The sequence below is a fragment of the Trifolium pratense genome, linkage group LG4 (genome assembly GCF_020283565.1).
Source record: "Trifolium pratense cultivar HEN17-A07 linkage group LG4, ARS_RC_1.1, whole genome shotgun sequence".
Lineage (NCBI taxonomy): Eukaryota > Viridiplantae > Streptophyta > Magnoliopsida > Fabales > Fabaceae > Trifolium > Trifolium pratense.
The window spans coordinates 29,517,118-29,530,944 of NC_060062.1; the positions used below are offsets into that span (position 1 = coordinate 29,517,118).

General features: G+C 29.1%; 2 protein-coding genes across 2 annotated transcripts; both read right to left on the reverse strand.

The window, feature by feature from the left end:
- Positions 1-3,523: 3,523 nt before the first annotated feature.
- Positions 3,524-6,599, reverse strand: LOC123922432 (polygalacturonase-like). The gene is made up of 4 exons (XM_045975148.1): positions 6,468-6,599; positions 5,774-6,133; positions 4,598-5,116; positions 3,524-3,859 (listed from the first exon to the last, which is right to left on the reverse strand). Exons 1-4 carry the CDS (start codon positions 6,597-6,599, stop codon positions 3,632-3,634), a joined length of 1,239 nt encoding a protein of 412 aa, XP_045831104.1. The 3' UTR covers positions 3,524-3,631.
- A 3,489-nt stretch (positions 6,600-10,088) lies between these two features.
- On the reverse strand, positions 10,089-13,160 carry LOC123922433 (polygalacturonase-like). Its single transcript, XM_045975149.1, has 4 exons — positions 13,029-13,160; positions 12,335-12,646; positions 11,159-11,677; positions 10,089-10,420 (listed from the first exon to the last, which is right to left on the reverse strand). Exons 1-4 carry the CDS (start codon positions 13,158-13,160, stop codon positions 10,193-10,195), a joined length of 1,191 nt encoding a protein of 396 aa, XP_045831105.1. The 3' UTR covers positions 10,089-10,192.
- Positions 13,161-13,827: the final 667 nt, after the last annotated feature.

Consider the following 13,827-nt stretch of genomic DNA (forward strand, 5'->3'; position numbering starts at 1 on the left):
TTTTTTCTTCCAATTCCCTTGTTTTCTATGCTTTCTTCCTTAATTAAAGGACTGCAATGGAATCCAATTTCGTATGTGTATAACTTTATACAAAAATAGTTTTATATTGTAGTGGCAAAATGTTTAAGGCCACCGATAGAGCAAACAAACATTAATCTAATATTTATATGTAAATTTTGTTGTGACAAGTATTATCTATAGGAAGGTTTGTTTGGGTTCAATTGAAACAGCGACGCCTTAATCAGTTTTTTCATAAAATATGGATTATATAAGCTGGAAAACTGAAATAGGGTTTGAATGAGCTTCTATACTATTATTAGATTATATTCTCATAGTGTCATCACTGCTTAGTTTAATTAGTTTTTAATCATAAAGGAATAATTCCTATAGAGTTTTGATGATAAAAATGGAGGAGAAAATTATTTACATTAACTGTAGTTAAAATGAAGGAGACATTAAGATTTATACTTGAGAAAAAAAGGGAGTAAAAAGACATCGCATATTTCACTTAATTTTGTCACAGTAAGATTTATTCCTTATTTATAATCATTCTTTTTTTCATATTTTTTATTCACCAAGGCTATTTGCACTTCGAATTGTTAAAATTGTTAATGAGATATATGTTTAATAAGTGGTTAACAACATATATTTTGTGGTTAATTAAGTTCATTAACGACACAACTCATTTTGTGTTGCAAAAATTAATCTCTATATTAAAAAATGGATAAAAATGTGCTTTTGATCTCTGAAAAGTTAGCGAATTTGTGTTTATTCCTTGTAAAAAAATCCTTCCATTTTGCCCCTTGAATTTCAAATTACTTTGGTTTTAGTACTTAATGTGGCCATGTCACGCAAAAATGCTAACATCGCCAGAATATGCTAACTAGACCAATGCCACGAGTTCAGAGGGTGTTGACTTGGCAAATTACAGGGACAAAAACTAAAACTCGCTCAAATTACTAGGACGTACCAAATTTAAAATCCAGAAATGTGTAAAACCCATTATCCAATTCTTCATTTTCTTCCACGTCACCACCATAAAAGAACACTTTTCACTTTCTTCAACTTTGGATCTTCCATGGTTTGCAGAGCAGACGACGGTAGAGGCCATGGCCTTATACAACACCGTTCACTTAGCCATCAGTTGCTGCTTCCGGGGGGTTTCCTTTGAGAGTGATTGTCTCCTTGTGATCCGTAAACTTATTGACGGACGTGAAGCAAGGAGTTATATGAGAAATGGGATTTAGGGCATAATTTGCAATAATTTTAGTTTTAGGGTCTTAATTTTGTTCACATATAAAATGCTCTGTCAATAAGGCTGCACATGCTTTGACCCAAATTACCCATATTGAGCCCAATCGTGTATCGATTGATGACATACACCTCTTTATTGTACCTATTTTTTCCATGGACTTGGTATTTTAATGAAATTCAGTTTTATTCAAAAAGATATATATATATATATATATATATATATATATATATATATATATATATATATATATATATATATATATAGGGGAGGGATCAAATTACACCGGTGTAACATTTGAGTAATGTTACACCGCTCAATAACACTTTAACGAATACAAATTTTACAAAATTCACGGTTGGATTGAAAATTTATATCGTATAAATCATCCATGTTAAGTTTTACAAAAATCTAAAATCGTTTGAAATGTTATTGAGACCGGTCAAGATTAATGGTTTATGCGCTTTTATCGAATACCGTTAATCTTGATCTATCTCAATAACATATCAAACGATTTTAGATTTTTATAAAACTTAACATAGATGATCTATACAATATACACTTTCAATTAAACGGTAGATTTTGTAAAATTTGTATTCGTTAAAGCATTATTGAGCGGTGTAACATTACCCAAATGTTACACCGGTGTAATTTGATCCCTCCCCATATATATATATATAGAGTAGAATTGAGTGGAAAAAAAAAGTTGGTTGTTGCTAAAATTGAGAAAAATTTAAATAAGGATAAGATTTTACATATTTAGTAAAATAAAAAGACGATTAAGATTATTTTATTAGGAATATTTTTATGGACCAAACTTATGTACAGTTTCATATACACAGTTTTTACTGTGCTAGATACATTGAGGGAAGTTATTTTTATTTAAAAACATTTTTCTTTTTCTTTTTTAATTAAAAAATATAAATAACTACCTTTTTGTGAGAGGAACAGGAAAAACAGCATATAAAGAAATGCATATAAGTTTTGTCCTATTTTTATTTGTTCTCCCATAGTACCTACACTCTACAGAAGTCTACACTTGTCTGCTCAATATTTTTTTTTTTACAAATAATAGAATAATTACTTCTTTCTAGATCAATAGTGAGAGAAATAAAATGAGGCACACGATAAGACACTCTAGAGTAAGACCTATATGAAGTTACCCTTACTAAATTATATATGAGTGATCTCATTTGATTACCTTTTACAAAAATTCCCTCTTTATAACCACAATCAACTCAAACACTAAAACCAACTTTGAATAAAAAATCTAATAATTTATACCCTTCCAAATAACCCGTATAATGCAGTGCACACAAGCAGCAACCCTTTTTAGCCTTCTCTATAATACTAAGAATAAAACTTAATGAACTTGTCCACAAATCCTAGCTCAACTGACTGAAATGTCGAAATTGCTAGTGTCGGACGTCAGGACCGAGGGTCGAACTCCGTTCACTCTACTTTGTGTGTGTGAGTTTTCATTGGCTTTGTCATTTCTTCTATCAACAAAAAATAAAAATAAAAAAACTTAATGAACTTATAACATACATAATAAGAATGCATATTTCCTATCCTTATATTCCCAAAAATTTACAAACATCACTTGAAACAAACAAACCTATAAAAAAAGGTTTCCAATAGAAAAAGAGAAAATGAGAATCTAGCTTTGATGAAAAAGAAAAATAATACTTAATACCCCATTCGTTTCACATTATCACTCACTTTAAAGATCGTTTTAAATTATAAGTCACTTTAAATAAAAATTTCTCAAATTATAAGTCATTTAATGATATATACTATAGTAACATTAAAAAAATTAATATCATGTATACTCTTTGTTATTTATTACTCACTAATCATTCCATTCATTTAATTTTTCTTTTGTATAGTACTATTAAATTCTAATTTTATAAAGTAACTCATAATTTTTTTACCATATAACTTTAGAATTTAATTCTTGACCAACAAAATAATAATTTAGAATTTAATTTATATACATCATCAGTATAAATTTATTTTACACATGCATCTAATAATATATTGACATATGATGTAATGTGTTTTAAAATGCATGACATGTCACATTTATTAAATGATGTGGCAACACATTGTTGGTCGCATGTGTAAAATGATTTTACACAGACATTGCACCACAATATTAAAACTCATATACTTAACTATATTTTTTAATTTATATGAAATCAAAAGAACTAAAAATTTATGATATGATAGAGTGAGTAACATAAGATAATTAATTAGTGTCACCACTGCTTAATTTAGTTTCTCATCTTAAAGGAGTAATTCCTACAAAGGTTTGATGATGAAAATGGAAGAGAAAATTATTTACACTACTTGTAGTCAAAATGAAGGAGACCCTAACTATACATGTGGAACCATACAAATGGGTGCTTTTCTTCGAATTGTGGGTTTTACATTAGCACATTTAGCAATTGCTTTAGACCCATTGAAACTTAAATCTATGTCACTAAGTACAATAGCTTCACATGGCACACCACGACTACAAACCAAAGCCACTCCTTCTTGTGTTGCAGAAGTTCCTCTAATGTTCTTGAAGAGCACTTTTCTTATCTTAATTTGTGATGGACTCTGTAAAAGTTGAAGAAGAAAATAAACCTTCATTAGAAGCAAATTTATCGTCTTTCCAATTTTGTCCGTTAACTATACAAACATAATTGAGTTAAATATGTTTTTAATCCCTCCAAATAGTATACCAAATTTAATTTATAGTCCCTCTAAAAAATTTCTTCAAATTTTAATTCCCTAAATTAAATATTTAGTCCTTATTTTTTTTACAAAAGTTCATGTAGCATATTCAAAATGCATTTTATTTGATTACATGTGATTGATTGATAAGAAATTAAAATATCATTAGTTTAATAGTTTAACTATTTACTTGCAATTTTAAATAGTTAAAGTATTAATCTAATGATATTTTAAGGTCTTTATAATGATATGTCATAAAAAAATCATTTGGAATATGCTATGTAAACTTTTGTAAAATGACAGAGACTAAAATTGAAAACATAAAATTTAGAGGACTAAAGTTTGAAGGAAAATGTTAAAAGGACTAATAATAAAAGTTGCGTTATTTAAAGGGACCAAAAACATATTTAACCAAACACTATTAATCCATAAGTCACGTTAGTATATGATATTAATATGTTAGCTATTACTAACATGACATTTTCATATACTTTACTGATTATAGCAATAAGTTTTATATATTTTTAAGACTAATTATATTTCTAATGTTTATTGATGAAATTGATAGTGTTTATTCCATAAATAATTGAAAAGCAAAGTGACCTTTAGTTGAAGAAATACCTTTTTTGAGCACTGGTTCCATGGACAATACTCTTGATCAATAATAATCGGGTTGGTGACATTAACCATTATGATATCTTCAAAATGCAAATGAGATGCGATAGAAACTACTGAGGTACCAGGCCATGTTTTGATCCTTACACCATTATCTGTGTTATTTAGTGTGCAATTTTTTACAGTAAGATCCACAACAGGTTCTTCATTTGGATATCTTCCTAGACTTCCAACACTAATACCATGTCCCGGACCACATGTCACGTTTCGAATCGTGATTTGTCTGCTACCATCTCCTAAAGAGATACAATCATCACCAGTGCCAATTTTAGAGTTGATGATTTGCACTTTAGTTGATCTTCCAATGTGAATTCCATCGGTGTTTGGACTAGTTTCAGGTGCATTGATGTTGAAATTTCTAAATGTTACATTGTTGCACCCGAAAACATTGGCGTGAAAGTATTTGCTGTCTTTTGAGTTTATGTCTTGGATAATTGAATTGTTGAGGAATGCAAAACCGAAATTCTGTCAAAAGTACAATTTCTTAAGTTGATTGAAATGCATTGTCATTAGTTTTTCAATTATGAAAATTATGAGAATAAGTACTCAAATTTCACACGATTTTATAAAGTAATTAACTAAATGACTTTAGACCAGATACATTAGTTATTGAATGAACCTAAAAACTAAAAAATGAATTTTTGCTTATTTATGTGACTGAAGGGAGTAATCTAATTTTGTTCATCTATTTCATGATTTTGGCCTTCCACATTCCAACTACATAATTTTGATTACCAACATATTTTCCATGTGAAACAATTGGTTTCTCGATATTTTCCCCAATTTCTCCCCATTATTAGTACCTTTATTCTACAATTTTAAATTTTACTCTCACAAGCATCACAATTGTGTGCAATTGAAAAATAGAAAATGAAATTATACAATCACAATTTTTGAAACATTATAACTAGGGAAAAATTGGGAGAATTATGGAGAACCCATCATCGCAATGGAAACTAAAAGTGGGGAAAAAAATTAGAAACCCCTCCATAAGGAAGAACAATATCGATAACCAAAATCATACAAAATGAAGAGAAAGATTAGTTAATACAAAATAAAATTTTCCATAAAAAATCAAATAAATTTTAACATGAGAGATTATGATTATTGTATTTCTCTTACCATGGCATGCCTATTGCAATTTGTATTTCTACCACAATCATTTTGCGTCCAAGCCATTTCACCTTGGCCATCAAAAGTTCCTCTACCAGATAAGGTAAAGAAATTAATATATTGAAATCTAACCCATTGATCTTGTCCATTGAGGTGGTAAGGATTTTTTGGTGCTAGAATTTTTCCATGAACTCGAACCTCAATTGGAGCATTACATGGTCCTTCAAGATCTATTTGTTGCAACTTGTACCAACCACTAGGAACCACAACTTTACTTGGACTTGATGATGCACAAGCATCTTTCCAAGCACTCTTCAAAGCCTTTACAAAAAGAAAAACGAGAGAATATGAAAAACAAACAAATTTGTACTAAATTGTTAAATAAAGAGAGAATATGAAAAAACAAACAAATTTTTAATTAAGTTGTATATATGTATCTAGCCTAAATTTGTACTAAATACATATATGTTTTTGTTTATATAAAAATTAGGGTTGCATTTTTTATAATGAATGTTGTTAAATGGCAGTCAATGTGTCGCTATCAACAAATGACAAACGGATTTTTGAAAAACCACCGTAGAAAATTTGTGAACGAAAGGTGGCACCATAGACTGCAGTGACGCATTTATATGGCAGATTTTTGATCACCTGTCATATTTTGTCATTCTGCTGTCAATATAACAATGATTAAAAAAGATCTTACATTGGTTATATCTCCATTAGGTGCACCATATTTTCTTATATTGAAAACTCCAGGTTGAGCAGTGACATTGGAAGCTAATAATAATAATAACAACAACAAAGCTATTGTGGTAATACTCAATTGACTATTCATTTTTTTCTTCCAATTCCCTTGTTTTCTATGCTTTCTTCCTTAATTAAAGGACTGCAATGGAATCCAATTTCGTATGTGTATAACTTTATACAAAAATAGTTTTATATTGTAGTGGCAAAATGTTTAAGGCCACCGATAGAGCAAACAAACATTAATCTAATATTTATATGTAAATTTTGTTGTGACAAGTATTATCTATAGGAAGGTTTGTTTGGGTTCAATTGAAACAGCGACGCCTTAATCAGTTTTTTCATAAAATATGGATTATATAAGCTGGAAAACTGAAATAGGGTTTGAATGAGCTTCTATACTATTATTAGATTATATTCTCATAGTGTCATCACTGCTTAGTTTAATTAGTTTTTAATCATAAAGGAATAATTCCTATAGAGTTTTGATGATAAAAATGGAGGAGAAAATTATTTACATTAACTGTAGTTAAAATGAAGGAGACATTAAGATTTATACTTGAGAAAAAAAGGGAGTAAAAAGACATCGCATATTTCACTTAATTTTGTCACAGTAAGATTTATTCCTTATTTATAATCATTCTTTTTTTCATATTTTTTATTCACCAAGGCTATTTGCACTTCGAATTGTTAAAATTGTTAATGAGATATATGTTTAATAAGTGGTTAACAACATATATTTTGTGGTTAATTAAGTTCATTAACGACACAACTCATTTTGTGTTGCAAAAATTAATCTCTATATTAAAAAATGGATAAAAATGTGCTTTTGATCTCTGAAAAGTTAGCGAATTTGTGTTTATTCCTTGTAAAAAAATCCTTCCATTTTGCCCCTTGAATTTCAAATTACTTTGGTTTTAGTACTTAATGTGGCCATGTCACGCAAAAATGCTAACATCGCCAGAATATGCTAACTAGACCAATGCCACGAGTTCAGAGGGTGTTGACTTGGCAAATTACAGGGACAAAAACTAAAACTCGCTCAAATTACTAGGACGTACCAAATTTAAAATCCAGAAATGTGTAAAACCCATTATCCAATTCTTCATTTTCTTCCACGTCACCACCATAAAAGAACACTTTTCACTTTCTTCAACTTTGGATCTTCCATGGTTTGCAGAGCAGACGACGGTAGAGGCCATGGCCTTATACAACACCGTTCACTTAGCCATCAGTTGCTGCTTCCGGGGGGTTTCCTTTGAGAGTGATTGTCTCCTTGTGATCCGTAAACTTATTGACGGACGTGAAGCAAGGAGTTATATGAGAAATGGGATTTAGGGCATAATTTGCAATAATTTTAGTTTTAGGGTCTTAATTTTGTTCACATATAAAATGCTCTGTCAATAAGGCTGCACATGCTTTGACCCAAATTACCCATATTGAGCCCAATCGTGTATCGATTGATGACATACACCTCTTTATTGTACCTATTTTTTCCATGGACTTGGTATTTTAATGAAATTCAGTTTTATTCAAAAAGAGTATATATATATATATATATATATATATATAGGGGAGGGATCAAATTACACCGGTGTAACATTTGAGTAATGTTACACCGCTCAATAACACTTTAACGAATACAAATTTTACAAAATTCACGGTTGGATTGAAAATTTATATCGTATAAATCATCCATGTTAAGTTTTACAAAAATCTAAAATCGTTTGAAATGTTATTGAGACCGGTCAAGATTAATGGTTTATGCGCTTTTATCGAATACCGTTAATCTTGATCTATCTCAATAACATATCAAACGATTTTAGATTTTTATAAAACTTAACATAGATGATCTATACAATATACACTTTCAATTAAACGGTAGATTTTGTAAAATTTGTATTCGTTAAAGCATTATTGAGCGGTGTAACATTACCCAAATGTTACACCGGTGTAATTTGATCCCTCCCCATATATATATATATAGAGTAGAATTGAGTGGAAAAAAAAAGTTGGTTGTTGCTAAAATTGAGAAAAATTTAAATAAGGATAAGATTTTACATATTTAGTAAAATAAAAAGACGATTAAGATTATTTTATTAGGAATATTTTTATGGACCAAACTTATGTACAGTTTCATATACACAGTTTTTACTGTGCTAGATACATTGAGGGAAGTTATTTTTATTTAAAAACATTTTTCTTTTTCTTTTTTAATTAAAAAATATAAATAACTACCTTTTTGTGAGAGGAACAGGAAAAACAGCATATAAAGAAATGCATATAAGTTTTGTCCTATTTTTATTTGTTCTCCCATAGTACCTACACTCTACAGAAGTCTACACTTGTCTGCTCAATATTTTTTTTTTACAAATAATAGAATAATTACTTCTTTCTAGATCAATAGTGAGAGAAATAAAATGAGGCACACGATAAGACACTCTAGAGTAAGACCTATATGAAGTTACCCTTACTAAATTATATATGAGTGATCTCATTTGATTACCTTTTACAAAAATTCCCTCTTTATAACCACAATCAACTCAAACACTAAAACCAACTTTGAATAAAAAATCTAATAATTTATACCCTTCCAAATAACCCGTATAATGCAGTGCACACAAGCAGCAACCCTTTTTAGCCTTCTCTATAATACTAAGAATAAAACTTAATGAACTTGTCCACAAATCCTAGCTCAACTGACTGAAATGTCGAAATTGCTAGTGTCGGACGTCAGGACCGAGGGTCGAACTCCGTTCACTCTACTTTGTGTGTGTGAGTTTTCATTGGCTTTGTCATTTCTTCTATCAACAAAAAATAAAAATAAAAAAACTTAATGAACTTATAACATACATAATAAGAATGCATATTTCCTATCCTTATATTCCCAAAAATTTACAAACATCACTTGAAACAAACAAACCTATAAAAAAAGGTTTCCAATAGAAAAAGAGAAAATGAGAATCTAGCTTTGATGAAAAAGAAAAATAATACTTAATACCCCATTCGTTTCACATTATCACTCACTTTAAAGATCGTTTTAAATTATAAGTCACTTTAAATAAAAATTTCTCAAATTATAAGTCATTTAATGATATATACTATAGTAACATTAAAAAAATTAATATCATGTATACTCTTTGTTATTTATTACTCACTAATCATTCCATTCATTTAATTTTTCTTTTGTATAGTACTATTAAATTCTAATTTTATAAAGTAACTCATAATTTTTTTACCATATAACTTTAGAATTTAATTCTTGACCAACAAAATAATAATTTAGAATTTAATTTATATACATCATCAGTATAAATTTATTTTACACATGCATCTAATAATATATTGACATATGATGTAATGTGTTTTAAAATGCATGACATGTCACATTTATTAAATGATGTGGCAACACATTGTTGGTCGCATGTGTAAAATGATTTTACACAGACATTGCACCACAATATTAAAACTCATATACTTAACTATATTTTTTAATTTATATGAAATCAAAAGAACTAAAAATTTATGATATGATAGAGTGAGTAACATAAGATAATTAATTAGTGTCACCACTGCTTAATTTAGTTTCTCATCTTAAAGGAGTAATTCCTACAAAGGTTTGATGATGAAAATGGAAGAGAAAATTATTTACACTACTTGTAGTCAAAATGAAGGAGACCCTAACTATACATGTGGAACCATACAAATGGGTGCTTTTCTTCGAATTGTGGGTTTTACATTAGCACATTTAGCAATTGCTTTAGACCCATTGAAACTTAAATCTATGTCACTAAGTACAATAGCTTCACATGGCACACCACGACTACAAACCAAAGCCACTCCTTCTTGTGTTGCAGAAGTTCCTCTAATGTTCTTGAAGAGCACTTTTCTTATCTTAATTTGTGATGGACTCTGTAAAAGTTGAAGAAGAAAATAAACCTTCATTAGAAGCAAATTTATCGTCTTTCCAATTTTGTCCGTTAACTATACAAACATAATTGAGTTAAATATGTTTTTAATCCCTCCAAATAGTATACCAAATTTAATTTATAGTCCCTCTAAAAAATTTCTTCAAATTTTAATTCCCTAAATTAAATATTTAGTCCTTATTTTTTTTACAAAAGTTCATGTAGCATATTCAAAATGCATTTTATTTGATTACATGTGATTGATTGATAAGAAATTAAAATATCATTAGTTTAATAGTTTAACTATTTACTTGCAATTTTAAATAGTTAAAGTATTAATCTAATGATATTTTAAGGTCTTTATAATGATATGTCATAAAAAAATCATTTGGAATATGCTATGTAAACTTTTGTAAAATGACAGAGACTAAAATTGAAAACATAAAATTTAGAGGACTAAAGTTTGAAGGAAAATGTTAAAAGGACTAATAATAAAAGTTGCGTTATTTAAAGGGACCAAAAACATATTTAACCAAACACTATTAATCCATAAGTCACGTTAGTATATGATATTAATATGTTAGCTATTACTAACATGACATTTTCATATACTTTACTGATTATAGCAATAAGTTTTATATATTTTTAAGACTAATTATATTTCTAATGTTTATTGATGAAATTGATAGTGTTTATTCCATAAATAATTGAAAAGCAAAGTGACCTTTAGTTGAAGAAATACCTTTTTTGAGCACTGGTTCCATGGACAATACTCTTGATCAATAATAATCGGGTTGGTGACATTAACCATTATGATATCTTCAAAATGCAAATGAGATGCGATAGAAACTACTGAGGTACCAGGCCATGTTTTGATCCTTACACCATTATCTGTGTTATTTAGTGTGCAATTTTTTACAGTAAGATCCACAACAGGTTCTTCATTTGGATATCTTCCTAGACTTCCAACACTAATACCATGTCCCGGACCACATGTCACGTTTCGAATCGTGATTTGTCTGCTACCATCTCCTAAAGAGATACAATCATCACCAGTGCCAATTTTAGAGTTGATGATTTGCACTTTAGTTGATCTTCCAATGTGAATTCCATCGGTGTTTGGACTAGTTTCAGGTGCATTGATGTTGAAATTTCTAAATGTTACATTGTTGCACCCGAAAACATTGGCGTGAAAGTATTTGCTGTCTTTTGAGTTTATGTCTTGGATAATTGAATTGTTGAGGAATGCAAAACCGAAATTCTGTCAAAAGTACAATTTCTTAAGTTGATTGAAATGCATTGTCATTAGTTTTTCAATTATGAAAATTATGAGAATAAGTACTCAAATTTCACACGATTTTATAAAGTAATTAACTAAATGACTTTAGACCAGATACATTAGTTATTGAATGAACCTAAAAACTAAAAAATGAATTTTTGCTTATTTATGTGACTGAAGGGAGTAATCTAATTTTGTTCATCTATTTCATGATTTTGGCCTTCCACATTCCAACTACATAATTTTGATTACCAACATATTTTCCATGTGAAACAATTGGTTTCTCGATATTTTCCCCAATTTCTCCCCATTATTAGTACCTTTATTCTACAATTTTAAATTTTACTCTCACAAGCATCACAATTGTGTGCAATTGAAAAATAGAAAATGAAATTATACAATCACAATTTTTGAAACATTATAACTAGGGAAAAATTGGGAGAATTATGGAGAACCCATCATCGCAATGGAAACTAAAAGTGGGGAAAAAAATTAGAAACCCCTCCATAAGGAAGAACAATATCGATAACCAAAATCATACAAAATGAAGAGAAAGATTAGTTAATACAAAATAAAATTTTCCATAAAAAATCAAATAAATTTTAACATGAGAGATTATGATTATTGTATTTCTCTTACCATGGCATGCCTATTGCAATTTGTATTTCTACCACAATCATTTTGCGTCCAAGCCATTTCACCTTGGCCATCAAAAGTTCCTCTACCAGATAAGGTAAAGAAATTAATATATTGAAATCTAACCCATTGATCTTGTCCATTGAGGTGGTAAGGATTTTTTGGTGCTAGAATTTTTCCATGAACTCGAACCTCAATTGGAGCATTACATGGTCCTTCAAGATCTATTTGTTGCAACTTGTACCAACCACTAGGAACCACAACTTTACTTGGACTTGATGATGCACAAGCATCTTTCCAAGCACTCTTCAAAGCCTTTACAAAAAGAAAAACGAGAGAATATGAAAAACAATCAAATTTGTACTAAATTGTTAAATAAAGAGAGAATATGAAAAAACAAACAAATTTTTAATTAAGTTGTATATATGTATCTAGCCTAAATTTGTACTAAATACATATATGTTTTTGTTTATATAAAAATTAGGGTTGCATTTTTTATAATGAATGTTGTTAAATGGCAGTCAATGTGTCGCTATCAACAAATGACAAACGGATTTTTGAAAAACCACCGTAGAAAATTTGTGAACGAAAGGTGGCACCATAGACTGCAGTGACGCATTTATATGGCAGATTTTTGATCACCTGTCATATTTTGTCATTCTGCTGTCAATATAACAATGATTAAAAAAGATCTTACATTGGTTATATCTCCATTAGGTGCACCATATTTTCTTATATTGAAAACTCCAGGTTGAGCAGTGACATTGGAAGCTAATAATAATAATAACAACAACAAAGCTATTGTGGTAATACTCAATTGACTATTCATTTTTTTCTTCCAATTCCCTTGTTTTCTATGCTTTCTTCCTTAATTAAAGGACTGCAATGGAATCCAATTTCGTATGTGTATAACTTTATACAAAAATAGTTTTATATTGTAGTGGCAAAATGTTTAAGGCCACCGATAGAGCAAACAAACATTAATCTAATATTTATATGTAAATTTTGTTGTGACAAGTATTATCTATAGGAAGGTTTGTTTGGGTTCAATTGAAACAGCGACGCCTTAATCAGTTTTTTCATAAAATATGGATTATATAAGCTGGAAAACTGAAATAGGGTTTGAATGAGCTTCTATACTATTATTAGATTATATTCTCATAGTGTCATCACTGCTTAGTTTAATTAGTTTTTAATCATAAAGGAATAATTCCTATAGAGTTTTGATGATAAAAATGGAGGAGAAAATTATTTACATTAACTGTAGTTAAAATGAAGGAGACATTAAGATTTATACTTGAGAAAAAAAGGGAGTAAAAAGACATCGCATATTTCACTTAATTTTGTCACAGTAAGATTTATTCCTTATTTATAATCATTCTTTTTTTCATATTTTTTATTCACCAAGGCTATTTGCACTTCGAATTGTTAAAATTGTTAATGAGATATATGTTTAATAAGTGGTTAACAACATATATTTTGTGGTTAATTAAGTT